At 50.1% G+C, this 12,901-nt stretch overlaps 1 protein-coding gene across 2 annotated transcripts in view; it reads right to left on the bottom strand.

Moving 5' to 3' along the window:
• CAMK2A (calcium/calmodulin dependent protein kinase II alpha) overlaps positions 1 to 12,901 on the bottom strand; it is a 74,907-nt gene that overhangs the window by 35,729 nt on the left and 26,277 nt on the right. For both annotated transcript variants that reach the window (XM_065409168.1, XM_065409167.1), the window contains exon 3: positions 813 to 872. In XM_065409168.1, the coding sequence (XP_065265240.1) occupies positions 813 to 872 (60 nt within the window). The remainder of the gene's footprint in view (positions 1 to 812; positions 873 to 12,901) is intronic.

The raw sequence follows: 12,901 nt of genomic DNA on the forward strand, positions 1-12,901 counted from the left end.
GGGGAGAGTGACTGATTGAATCAGCATCACTGGCAGGGCTTGGGGTTGGGGTTTTTCTCTCTCTCTCTCTCTTCTCCTGGCCTATTTCTGTCTTTCCCAGAGGCTCAGGAGTTTTCCTGGAACAGCTTTTCTGAAGGAGGCTACCATCAGATGGACGTTTGATGGGAAAGCCCCCCCCCCCCTTCTCATGTCACCCGCCTCCGCAGCCCCCACCCCTTCGCTGGTCCCTGATGGGATCTGCTCTCCTTTGGAGAGCCCTGAAGAAAAAAGCACTCGGGCAGTGGGAGGTGGGGGGGGGGAGTTTAAAAATGGAAGCACTGCCCACTTAATGGCATGCTCCTGCTTCTCCTTATGTGGCCAAGTGCTATGCACAGGGCCTGATCTAAAGTCAATGGGAAGCTGTCCGTTGATTTCAACGGACTTTGGATCACACCCTTAGACCTCATTGGAGGAAGTCGCCCCACTGAGCCAGCCACTGAAATTCATGTCCCACAGGGAGCGACTGCTGGCCTCTGGGGATGAAGGCCCTTGGCACCTTGTTCTCTTGTCACTTACAATGGTCTCATACTCCAGTTGCACCGACCTTGGGGGAGCCATTTCTGAGTGGCACAGCACGAGTGGGAGGAGAACCAGGCCTCTGCGCCTCAGGCAGGCCTTTCAACACCGATGGAGGCCTCAGCTTGTCCAGGGAGCCGCACAGCCTCCCTCAGTGGGAAGTAGAGGCGGGTGCAGGGTGTGGCTGGAGGGAAGGGAATGCAGAGAGGTAACCGCTCCCCACACACACACGTCCCCAGCATGGAGAAAGACCCTACCTATGTTTGGATGCTTCAGAAGACGGCAGATCCGAGCCTCTCGCTCCAGCTTCTGGTGATCTGAAAGAAACAAGTCACAAGTCAGGGTGTGGGGGAAGGCTATGCAGGCTCCCTTCATCAGGAGACATGGCTATGGCCAAACCTGCCTCCGCTTCCTCTCAGGCTCCAGAAAATACAAAAGCTCCTGGTGGGACTTGATGCCGCCCATGCAGGGGACCCCAGCGGCATTCTAGGGGGCTGTGGGGGGAACCAGTCACTTTTACCCTTTAGGAACAGGATTGAGAATATTCTTCAACACCAAGAGGGTCTGACATGTATATTTCAGCCAGGATATCCTTGAGGAGCACACCCCCAGGCTAACCTTGCAAGACCCTGTATCACTTTTAAATGAGATACAGGGCCTACCATACCTCCTCATGGACAGCCTTCTGCCTCTGTCCCCACCAGCCTGTCTTTGCCCCAGGCTTCTTGCCCCAGTCTCTCCCCATGGCTCTCATCCCAGTTTCCTTTCCTAGCTAGTTCCAGTCTCCCACACTGAGCTCCTCGTCCACTCATCACAGCTCCCAGTCTCCCCCCAGGTCCTCAGGTTCCTTGTCCCTCTCTCCTTCCCCAGCCAGCCCCAGTCTTCCCCATCCCAGGCTCCTCATCAGATCTAAGTTTTGCATCCACCCCATTCCCAGTTCCGGTATCCTCACCAGGCTTCCAGTCCCAGTCTCAGTCCCAGCTTCTCATCTGATCTAAGTCCCACCCCACCCCCAAGAACTGGCTCTGAGTCCCTTCACCCCCATTTCCCACCCTGGCTTCCAGTCCCAGTCTCCTTGCTGAGACCATCCCAACCCCGACCCAGCTCCCAGACCCTGCCTCCCACCCCATCCAGCTCTTGTCCCCCCTGCATTTGAGTCAGGCTGCCGCCTCCTTCCCCTCCTCACTGCCTGGGTGCCAGCGTAGGTGAGACTCTCTGCTCTCAGTTCTGGAGCCCAGCATCACAGCAGCCTGCAGCAGCCCGGAGGAGCAATTGCCGGGAAAGTCCTGCTTTGCTCCTGCAGCCCCAGGCTGGGGCATCCTCAGTCGCTCTGTGGGGATGGCAGTCCGGTCAGCAGGTAGGAGCTGGGTGGGGATGGAGCGTGCTCAGTGCAGATAGACTCTTCAGAGAATTTAGCTGCCAAGCTCTAACAAGTCTCTACTGAGCATGTGCAATCTGAGATTTTGCAACAGCTGATAACTTGTTCTGATTTGGGCAGTTTTCCCCTTGATAACAGCAAAAGGCACATTCTTGACATCAGGGTGACCTCTCTGCCCGATCTCAAGCCCTCTCTCCACAGCATGGAGATGCTAGAGCTTTTCACCCAAACGGCTGAAAGAACTTTTTAACATGGGCAATACGATGTATTTTCCCCTAAACTAGTTCTTGAATATGGCTGAACCACCTCCACTGAAGCCCCCCGCCCCCAAAATCAGCCTAAGGCAGACACACACCATCAAAAAATTCAGCGCTAATGGTTAAAATTTGGTAAAGTTACAAAGCCACAGAAAATGGGGTCTTACAATGGGAAATGACAGACAATCTGCCTCTCTCTTTTTTCAGTCTCTCTTTTTTGTTTTGTTTTTTTGTTCTGCCCATTCTCTGCTCCTGTTTTCACTGGATTTGCTTCCTCTTCTCTCCTACAAACCCTTGTGCTCCTTTTTTTTTTAAGTGTGTGTGTGTGTGTGTGTGTGTGTGTGTCTCTCTCTCTCTCTCTCAGGAAAAACACAAACCCCATAAGGTTAGTGTGGAATTTTGGAATGCAAGATGTACAGAATTAGATAGCCTGCATTCTCCCATCCTTAGCTGACAGAGTGTGTTTTGATGTGACTAGAAGATCGGGGACAGCAGTCTCACACTGCACCAGAGGTGCCATAACATCAGACTCTTAATAAGCTCCGGCAGGCCATTTATTGCTGTGTGCTTGTGAGCACAGGACCAGCCGCTCCCTAGCTCTCCGACATCTCTTTCAGTCTCTCTCCAACGTGTGCACGTTTACACAAACTGCAATCTAATTCTCCTCTAGTGTCCTTCGGCCCTGATCAGTGCTCTGCAGTAACACGGTTGAGAAGCATGACTCAAGCACTAACAGAGACACACATGAACCACCTTACACCTTAATGTTACCCTGTGTTCATTGAGCATCTCATTCCACCCAGGCTGCTGCATACAGCTTCCCTTTCCCAACTTCTCTTCCCAAGACTACTTCAAATATACCTGGTTCAGGAATTCCTGGCCTCACAAACATCCCTGAACTTTGCAGTTCTATGAAATCCAGTATAGGGAACCAGATCCAAATCATAGAATATCAGGGTTGGAAGAGACCTCAGGAGGTCATCTAGTCCAACCTCCTGCTCAAAGCAGGACCAATCCCCAGTCGGATTTTTGCCCCAGATCCCTAAATGGCCCCCTCAAGGATTGAGCTCACAACCCTGGGTTTAGCAGGCCAATGCTCAAACCACTGAGCTATCCCCTCCCCCCTGCGTTTCATTCTGGGATGTTCTGAAGTGATTTTGTGTTTGTTCCTTTGCATTTTACTGCCTTCTCAGTCCATGAAATGGACTTCCTGGGAAGAGACACGTTCCCACAGCAACAGTTTGGGAATGTATTTCATGGTATCAGGCACTAAGCCGCAGCAAGAAGAAACAGGGTTATTATTAGAGCTGGGCAAGCCTCAGCCGTGACTATTTCTATGGTCCATCCTGGTTCACCCCCTGGAGTTTAACTTGGAGTTTCAGTAAATCCTGCTAGTCAGGCTCCCATGCAAGATCCTCACCAATTCCTCTCCGCCCCTGGTGTTTATACCCTTCCAATATTTGTAGACTATTCTAGGTCTCCCCGTTAGCCGTTGCTTTGCTAAACTATACAAGTTTCGTTCTCGGAGTCTTTGCTCAGAATTCATCCCCCTAGACCCCTTATCCTTAGACTCAAAGACTTGGACTCAAAGACTTCAAGGCCAGAAGGGTCCATCATGATCATCTAATTTGACCTCCTGCACAATGCAGGCCACAGAACCTCACCCACCCACTCCTGTAACAGACCCCTGACCTCTGGCTGAGTTCCTGAACTCCTCAAATCTCTCCATTTCATCAACTTCTTTCCAATTATGTGGTGGCCAGATGGTAATGCGTAGTCGCGTCACTTAACGCGCTGCAGGAATGGGCTCATATACTCTGGCGATATGCAGGATATCAAAATCTACACAGAATAAAGCAGAACAGAGCATTCCAGATGCAGTCACAGCAGGCCTCTACAGAGACAATCCATACCACACCCTGGGATACTTTTGTGTGTACAGCCCAGAGCCGCAGTCAACTTTTTCGTGGTCTCTTTCAGCACAGCCAGTGAATTGCCCTGAGAAGCACATTCCCACTGGCTTTTCATAGATGTGTAAGGCCAACGGGAATCATTACAATCATCCTTGTCTGATCTCCTGTACAACGTAGGCCAGAGACGTTCCCGCTGTTGTTTGTGTCGGCCTGAGCTAGTTCCTCTTCCCTCTGCCCACCCGGGCTCTCCGTTATCAGGCATCACTCATTGAGAGTGGCCACACCATGTCACGGAGGAAGTAGGCAGCACTTCCCCTGGCACATGTGGCAAGAGAGGGCCTGCGATAGGCTACATGGAGAACACTGCAGGAGCCAGGGACTCGGCAGGGATGCCACTTTGCTCAGATAACATGGTCACGGGCATGGTCTGAGAATCAGACAGGACACAATTTGCTCGGTCACGTGTTCTGCAGTGGACGCCAGTAATATTACCACCTCCCTTTACTTGTTTAAGGAAGAAAGGAGCGGCAAAGCCCCGCAGAGTACAACAAGCCCTGGCACACCGGAGGGCTCCTCCAGGCCAAAGGCAACTCACCATGTACAGCAGCTTTCCCTGCCGTGAGCTGCTTAGCTCCAGCCCTGCTGCACGCGCCCGAGGTGCCCCGTGAAAGCTGAGTGCATGGGCAGAGCGGCCCTGGGGGCATTCCCCTAGCAGAATGGAGGCCCCAGGCTAACTCACAGGAGGGTACAGTTCCACCCGTCACAGCAGAGCAGCCTCCCAGCGTGTGAGTCAAAGGCTGCAAAGAGCGAGCGTCACCTCCAATCACAGGGCTGCACAGAGCGGGGCTGGGTTGCTCTCCCTCTTTCTCTCCCTAAGGCTGGCAGGTGATATGAGCGTCACGTCTCAAAGTCTGTGCTCTCGCTGCCTTGTAATGCCTGAATAGCAGGTCGCCCCCGCCCCCCACTGAGGGGGGCAGCGCATGGGTCACACTCAATTCCGTCTCTTCCCCAGCACATCCTCACGCTACAACACAAATGCTTCCTCGGGTCCAGGCGGCCTCTCACTGTGCACACGGTACTAACGAGATAGATTTCACCCCTTGGATTCCCGCACGCTCCCAGCGGGAGTTGAACATTCTGGGATAGCACGGGCACTTTCTCGCTCAGTGTTTGATCTTGTGTTTGTACTTTGGGATAGGGAGGGAATGAGGCAGGAATAAAGGGAAAGGAACTGGGAAGGCAGTGTGTCCTATTGGATAGACCACAGGAGAGCTGGATTCTGTCCCTGTCTCTACTGGGTGACCTTGCCCAAGTCACGTCACTGCTCTGTGCCTCAGTTTCCCCATCTGTAAAATGGGGATAATATGATACTGACCTCCTTTGCAAAGTGCTTTCAGATCTACTGATGAAAACCACCATAGAAGAGCTAGGTACCATTATTATTTTGGTAAAGGCCCTTGCTTATTGAGAAGAATTCTGCTGGGAGGCATGGAGTGCCCTTGAAAGGAGAAATGATTCATGCAAACAGCAGCTGACTTGGCTGGTCTTTTCTATGTTTCCCTTAGTTAGTGTCCTAAGGGAGGATTGCACAGGAGTGGGAGGCAGGACACCTGGGCTACCTTGCTGGCTCTGCCTCCAGTCTTCCTGTGTCATTTGACCTGTTGTGCCTCGGTTTCCCCATCTGTGAAATGAAGATGCTAATACTTCCCTATGCCTCATAGGGCTAACTTCATTAATGCTTGCAGAGTGCTTGGAGATCCCGAGAGAGGCAGCTGTGCAAAGCATTATTAGAAGTGAGACAAAACGGGAACTATTTCTCTGAGCACTGAGGCCATTAATAAATGGGATGTAGATCCAAACGAACCAGGTTTGGATTACTTGACTAATAAGATGTTACAAAGCAAACCCCCTAGCCCTGCTCCTGCCCATCCCTGTCATTCTGAGATTCAGAATAAATGTCTCTCCCCCCACCCCCAGCTTTTCCTTCTGCCTGGTCCTGCATTTATACCATCGCAATCTGTCACCATTGAAATGACTGCAAAGTCACAACTCCGGCGTTTGACAGCAGAGGCGGCCAGGAGGGGGTTAGCGCTTACTAAAGCACAAAAGGTACCGAGAATAAATAGCGAGAAACAAGTGCAATGGATCCGAGATGGCGAGAGGAGATAAAGCAGCAGCCCTGGAGCTTGGCCGGCGCTGGAGAGAACAGTTACATCAGTAGTCTGGTTTCCCCTGGGCCACCCCAATCTTGGCACAGAAAGACCAACTGTGGCGGGGGGGAGTTAAATCTTCATGTCCCACTCAGTCCGTGGCCTCCCTCTAAGATTGCAACCAAAGGCACCAAGCAATATTGTTGTTTTGCCACCAGGAACATGACTAAAACAACAATTGATTCCACATATAGTAAAGCCACCAAAAGGTAACTTCCAGGTATTACTAACCTGGGCACATTTGATCCAATAGCCTAAAGGTTAAAGGTTTGTTAGTCCAGTAGGAACCCTCCAATCCAACTATTCACCACTAATGGAATTGTGTGGAAACCTTGAGATGCTTGAACTGTTTACTCCAGTCTGTTTGACTGACGCCGCAAAGGGGAAAGTAAGCCCAGCTTTTCCTACCGACCCTGCAGTCGTGGGTGTGCAGGGACGGGCGCTCGCAGAAAAGTGCCCCGAAGGGATAACAGAAAATCTTTTTATACACACCACAAAATATGCAGCATCAAAATGAAAGGTGCATGGCTGAGAAATGGCTGTGTCTGTTAAAATGAGACTCCACTAGCCGTCAGGTGCCTGGGGGAGTGAATTTATTATTTGCCTTCTGAGCTTCTGCCTGCTGTCCTTACTCAGGCAAAGCTTCCAGTGAAGTCATTGAGTAAGGAGAAGTGATTAAAAGCAGAGCAAAGACTTCAGGATTTGGCTACTGATATTTACCAAAGAGATATGGACTATAATGTGGTGTTTTTAGAATAACCTTACTTGGGCCTGTAGCAGGATTTTAACCTATGATCTTCAGCATTAAAAGTAGAATCTCAATTATCTGAATAATAGGGTAGCTAAAAGAGTAGCTCCATTAGCTGTCTGCTGTAATAGACTCTTATCCCCCAATGCGGCTCGACCACTAGAGGGAAACAAAGATGCAACTTCTCTGGGTTGCCCATTCTTTGCTATTCGAATCCACATGTGCTGGACAGTGAGGTCAGGAGACAGAGAGGGTGGATTCTACAGAGATCAGCCCTCAATCACAAGGCAGCCTAGCACTGGAACAGTACATCTGGGGTGATGGCAGGCACTGAATCCCAGACCATCTGTCATAACTATAAAAGGAAGGGTAACAGCTCTCTGTGTACAGTACTAAAATCCCTCCTGGTCAGAGACTCTAAAATCCTTTTACCTGTAAAGGGTTAAGAAGCTCGGGTAACCTGGCTGACACCTGACCCAGAGGACCAATAAGGGGACAAGATACTTTCAAATCTTGGGGGGGGAAAGGCTTTTGTGTGTGTCCTTTGTTTGAGGGGTTGTTCGCTCTTGGGACTGAGAGGGACCAGACATCAATCCAGGTTCTCCCCATCTTTCTAAACAAGTCTCTCTTATTTCAAAATTGTAAGTAAAAGCCAGGCAAGGCGTCTTAGATTTACTTTGTTTTCTCAACTTGTAAATGTACCTTTTACTAAAGTGCTTATCTTGTTTGCTATACTTTGAACCTAAGACAGAGGGGATTCCTCTGAGCTCTTTAAGTTTGATTACCCTGTAAAGTTATTTTCCATACTGATTTTGCAGAGATGATTTTTACCTTTTGCTTTAATTAAAAGCCTTCTTTTTTTAAACCTGATTGATTTCTCCTTGTTTTAAGATCCAAAGGGGGTTTGGATCTGTATTCACCAGGAGTTGGTGAAAGGAAGGAGGGGGGAAGGGTCAATCTCTCCTTGTTTAAGATCCAAGCAGTTTGGATCTGTATTCACCAGGGAATTGGTGAAAGGTTTCTCAAGGCTTCCCAGGGAGGGAATCCATCGAGAATGGTGGCAGCGGGACCAGAGCTAAGCTGGTAGATAAGCTTAGCAGTTTTCATGCAGGCCCCTACATTTGTACCCTAAAGTTCAAAGTAGGGATACAGCCTTGACATGGTGGCACAGCGGTGGGATCGTTTTAAACCCAAAAGCCGGTAAGATTTTTTTTTCCTTCTAGCTGCTTGGAAAGCAGAGCTGAAGGTAGATGCATATCTTATCTCTCCTTGCCTGAAGGCAGAGGTGTTAAGTTTTTTTAACAAGGTCCTTTGTTAAGAGAAGGGTTCAATTAATGAGCAAACGACTGGTAAAAGGTAATTTACAAGGTGAATTGTTTTTTGTTTTTTTTTTTCTTTTTACATCCTCGGAAGTAGCTTGTTAGAAAGTCTCTGTTAACTCAGCAGCACTCAGCAGGAGCCTGAGCTAAGTACATCCCAGTTTCAGTCAACTGCAGAGGGGTGTGACCCAGCACAAGAAAACCAGGAAAATGACTACCAAAGAAGAAAAAGCTAAAGAGGAGGCCCACAAGAGAGCTATGGAACTGAAAGAAAAAGAGATAGAGCTGAGAGACAGAGAAGAGAAAGCCAAAGAGGGGGCCCACAAGAGAGAGATGGAGCTGAGAGACAGAGAAGAGAAAGCCAAAGAGGAGGCCCACAAGAGAGAAATGGAGCTGGAAAAAGCCAAACAGGAGGCCCATAAAAGAGAGATGGAGCTGAGAGAAAGAGAAGAAAAAGCCAAACAGGAGGCCCATAAAAGAGAGATGGAGCTGAAAGAAAAAGAGATGGAACTGGAAGCAGCAAGAACTAGGCAGGGTGCATCAGACCATCCTAACAACTCCTCTCCAGGTACCACTTCCCATCCCAGGAAATTCCCCACCTACAAGGCAGGCGATGATACTGAGGCCTTCTTAGAAAATTTTGAAAGGGCCTGCCTTGGATACGACATCCCTCCAACCCAGTACATGGTAGAGCTGAGGCCGCAGCTCAGTGGACCCTTAGCAGAGGTGGCGGCTGAAATGCCTAAGGAACACATGAACAGTTATGAACTTTTTAAAAACAAGGCCAGAATCAGAATGGGGCTAACACCTGAGCATGCCCGTCGGCGGTTCAGAGCCCTAAGGTGGAAACCTGATGTGTCATTTACCCGACATGCCTACCACATTGGGAAAAATTGGGATGCCTGGATATCAGGAGCAAATGTTAAATCTACGGAAGAGTTGCCCTTCCTATTGCAAATGGAGCAGTTTTTAGAGGGTGTTCCTGAGGAAATAGAAAGGTACATCCTAGATGGGAAGCCCAAAACTGTAACCGAGGCGGGGGAGATTGGAGCCAAATGGGTGGAGGTGACAGAAAAGAAAAAAGCTAGTAGCAGTTGGAGCGAATATCAGAAGGGGCAAGCCGAAACAAAACCTTATCACCGGGGACAACCCAAGGCCCCACCCACATCCCAAGGGAAACCCCAGACGCCTTCTCACCCCACCACACCAGTCTCCATCAACCAACATCGCCCCGGTGATACCTTAGCAGGGCGATGTTTTAAATGTAATGAACTGGGGCATATAAAGGCTCACTGCCCCAAGAACCCCAACCGATTACAGTTCATTACACCCCAATCACACCAAAGAACCCCAGACGCCTCTCTCATACCCTCGGAGCGAAGGGAAACCTTGAGAGTGGGCGGAAAGAAGGTTATCGCTTGGAGGGACACTGGGGCACAAGTGTCAACTATCCACCAATCCCTAGTGGACCCCAAACTCATCAACCCTGAGGCTACAGTGACAATTCAACCCTTCGTGTCACAGTCTGTAACCTTGCCTACAGCCAAGTTGCATGTCCAGTACAAGGGCTGGTCAGGAATGTGGACTTTTGCAGTCTATGACAATTATCCCATTCCCATGCTGCTGGGGGAAGACTTGGCCAACCACGTGAAGCTAGCCAAGAGGGTGGGAATAGTCACCCGCAGCCAGGCTAAGCAAGCTTTCACCCCCATCCCTGTTCCTGAGCCGTCCACCAGGGCCCCGTCTGTGTTACCGGAGACCCAAAACCAGGTGGTGGAACCGGATCCCCTGCCAACGACTGCAACAGCCGTAGTGGATCCAATCCCAGAGACCCAGCCAAAGCCAGTCCCGGAACCGGAACTGGCAACGCACCCAGCACCAGAACCATTGCCAACACTGAGTCCAGCGCTTGCAAGCCCGTCTACAACTCCAATGCCAGAGGGCACCAGCGAGTCTGAACTGGTGGAAGCAGCAGATAACCCTACCCAAGAGGCTCAGCCAGAGCCTGAAATACCACATAGTGCACCAGCGGACAGCGGTTCACAGTCAATGGAAAAAGCCCCAGCACCTGCATCGCTTCCAGAGGGACCAAGCCCCAGTCCACAGTCCAAGGAGGAACTGATGTCTCCAGCATCAAGGAAACAGTTCCAGGCCGAGCAGGAAGCAGATGACAGCCTTCAAAAAGCTTGGGAGGCGGCGCGGAGCACCCCACCGCCTCTCAGCTCTTCTAACCGATCCCGGTTTGTTGTAGAACAAGGGCTTTTATACAAGGAGACTCTTTCTGGTGGGCACCAGGAAGACTGGCATCCTCAAAGACAGTTGGTAGTTCCCACAAAGTATCGGGTAAAGCTCTTGAGCTTAGCCCATGATCATCCCAGTGGCCATTCTGGGGTGAACAGAACCAAAGACCGGTTGGGGAAGTCCTTCCACTGGGAGGGAATGGGCAAGGACGTTGCTAATTATGTCCGGTCTTGTGAGGTGTGCCAACGAGTGGGAAAGCCCCAAGACCAGGTTAAAGCCCCTCTCCAGCCACTACCCATAATTGAGGTCCCATTTCAGCGAGTAGCTGTGGATATTCTGGGTCCTTTCCCAAAGAAGACACCCAGAGGAAAGCAGTACGTACTGACTTTCATGGATTTTGCTACCCGATGGCCGGAAGCTGTACCCTTAAGCAACACCAAGACTAAAAGTGTGTGCCAGGCATTAGCAGACATTTTTGCCAGGGTAGGGTGGCCCTCCGACATACTTACAGATTCGGGAACTAATTTCCTGGCAGGGAACATGAAAAACCTGTGGAAAGCTCATGGGGTGAATCACTTGGTTGCCACCCCTCATCACCATCAAACCAATGGTCTGGTGGAGAGGTTTAATGGAACTTTGGGGGCCATGATACGTAAATTCGTAAATGAACACTCCAATGATTGGGACCTAGTGTTGCAGCAGTTGCTTTTTGCCTACAGGGCTGTACCACATCCCAGTTTAGGGTTTTCACCATTTGAACTTGTGTATGGCCGCGAGGTTAAGGGGCCATTACAGTTGGTGAAGCAGCAATGGGAGGGGTTTACGCCTTCTCCAGGAACTAACATTCTAGACTTTGTAAGCAACCTACAAAACACCCTCCGACACTCTTTAGCCCTTGCTAAAGAAAACCTAAAGGATGCTCAGGAAGAGCAAAAGGCCTGGTATGATAAACATTCCAGAGAACGGTCCTTCAAAGTAGGAGACCAAGTCATGGTCTTAAAGGCGCTCCAGGCCCATAAAATGGAAGCGTCGTGGGAAGGACCATTCACGGTCCAGGAGCGCCTAGGAGCTGTTAACTATCTCATAGCCTCCCCCACCTCCAACATAAAGCCTAAGGTATACCATGTTAATTCTCTTAAGCCCTTTTATTCTAGAGAATTAAACGTTTGCCAGTTTACAGCCCAGGAAACTGATGACGCGGAGTGGCCTGCAGGTGTGTACTATAAAGGAAAAAGGAATGGTGGCGTGGAAGAGGTGAACCTCTCCACGACCCTGGGACGTCTGCAGCGACAGCAGATAAAGGAGCTGTACACAAGCTTTGCACCGATTTTCTCAGCCACTCCAGGACGGACCGAACGGGCATACCACTCCATTGACACAGGTAATGCTCACCCAATTAGAACCCCACCCTACCGGGAGTCACCTCATGCCCAAGCGGCTATACAAAGGGAGATCCAGGACATGCTACAGATGGGTATAATCCGCCCCTCTAGCAGTGCATGGGCATCTCCAGTGGTTCTAGTTCCCAAACCAGATGGGGAAATACGCTTTTGCGTGGACTACCGTAAGCTAAATGCTGTAACTCGTCCTGACAACTATCCAATGCCACGCACAGATGAGCTATTGGAGAAATTGGGACATGCCCAATTCATCTCTACTTTAGACTTAACCAAGGGGTACTGGCAAGTACCACTAGATGAACCCGCTAAGGAAAGGTCCGCCTTCGTCACCCAGGCAGGAGTGTATGAATTCAATGTACTCCCTTTCGGGTTGCGAAATGCACCCGCCACCTTCCAAAGACTTGTAGATGGTCTCTTAGCGGGATTGGGAGAATCTGCCGTTGCCTATCTCGATGATGTGGCCATTTTTTCTGATTCATGGACAGAACACCTGGAGCACCTGAAAAAAGTCTTCGAGCGCATCCGGCAGGCAGGACTAACTGTTAAGGCTAAAAAGTGTCAAATAGGCCAAAACAGAGTGACGTACCTGGGGCACCAGGTGGGTCAAGGAACTATAAATCCCCTACAGGCCAAAGTGGATGCTATCCAAAAGTGGCCGGTTCCAAAGTCAAAGAAACAGGTCCAATCCTTCTTAGGCTTGGCCGGATATTATAGGCGATTTGTACCACACTACAGCCAAATCGCCGCCCCGCTGACAGACCTAACCAGAAAGAAACAGCCAAATGCAGTTCAGTGGACTGATAAGTGTCAAAAGGCCTTTAACCAGCTTAAGGCAACACTCATGTCTGACCCTGTGCTAAGGGCCCCAGACTTTGACGAA

This window comes from Emys orbicularis, chromosome 8 (genome assembly GCF_028017835.1).
Source record: "Emys orbicularis isolate rEmyOrb1 chromosome 8, rEmyOrb1.hap1, whole genome shotgun sequence".
NCBI classification, from domain to species: domain Eukaryota; kingdom Metazoa; phylum Chordata; order Testudines; family Emydidae; genus Emys; species Emys orbicularis.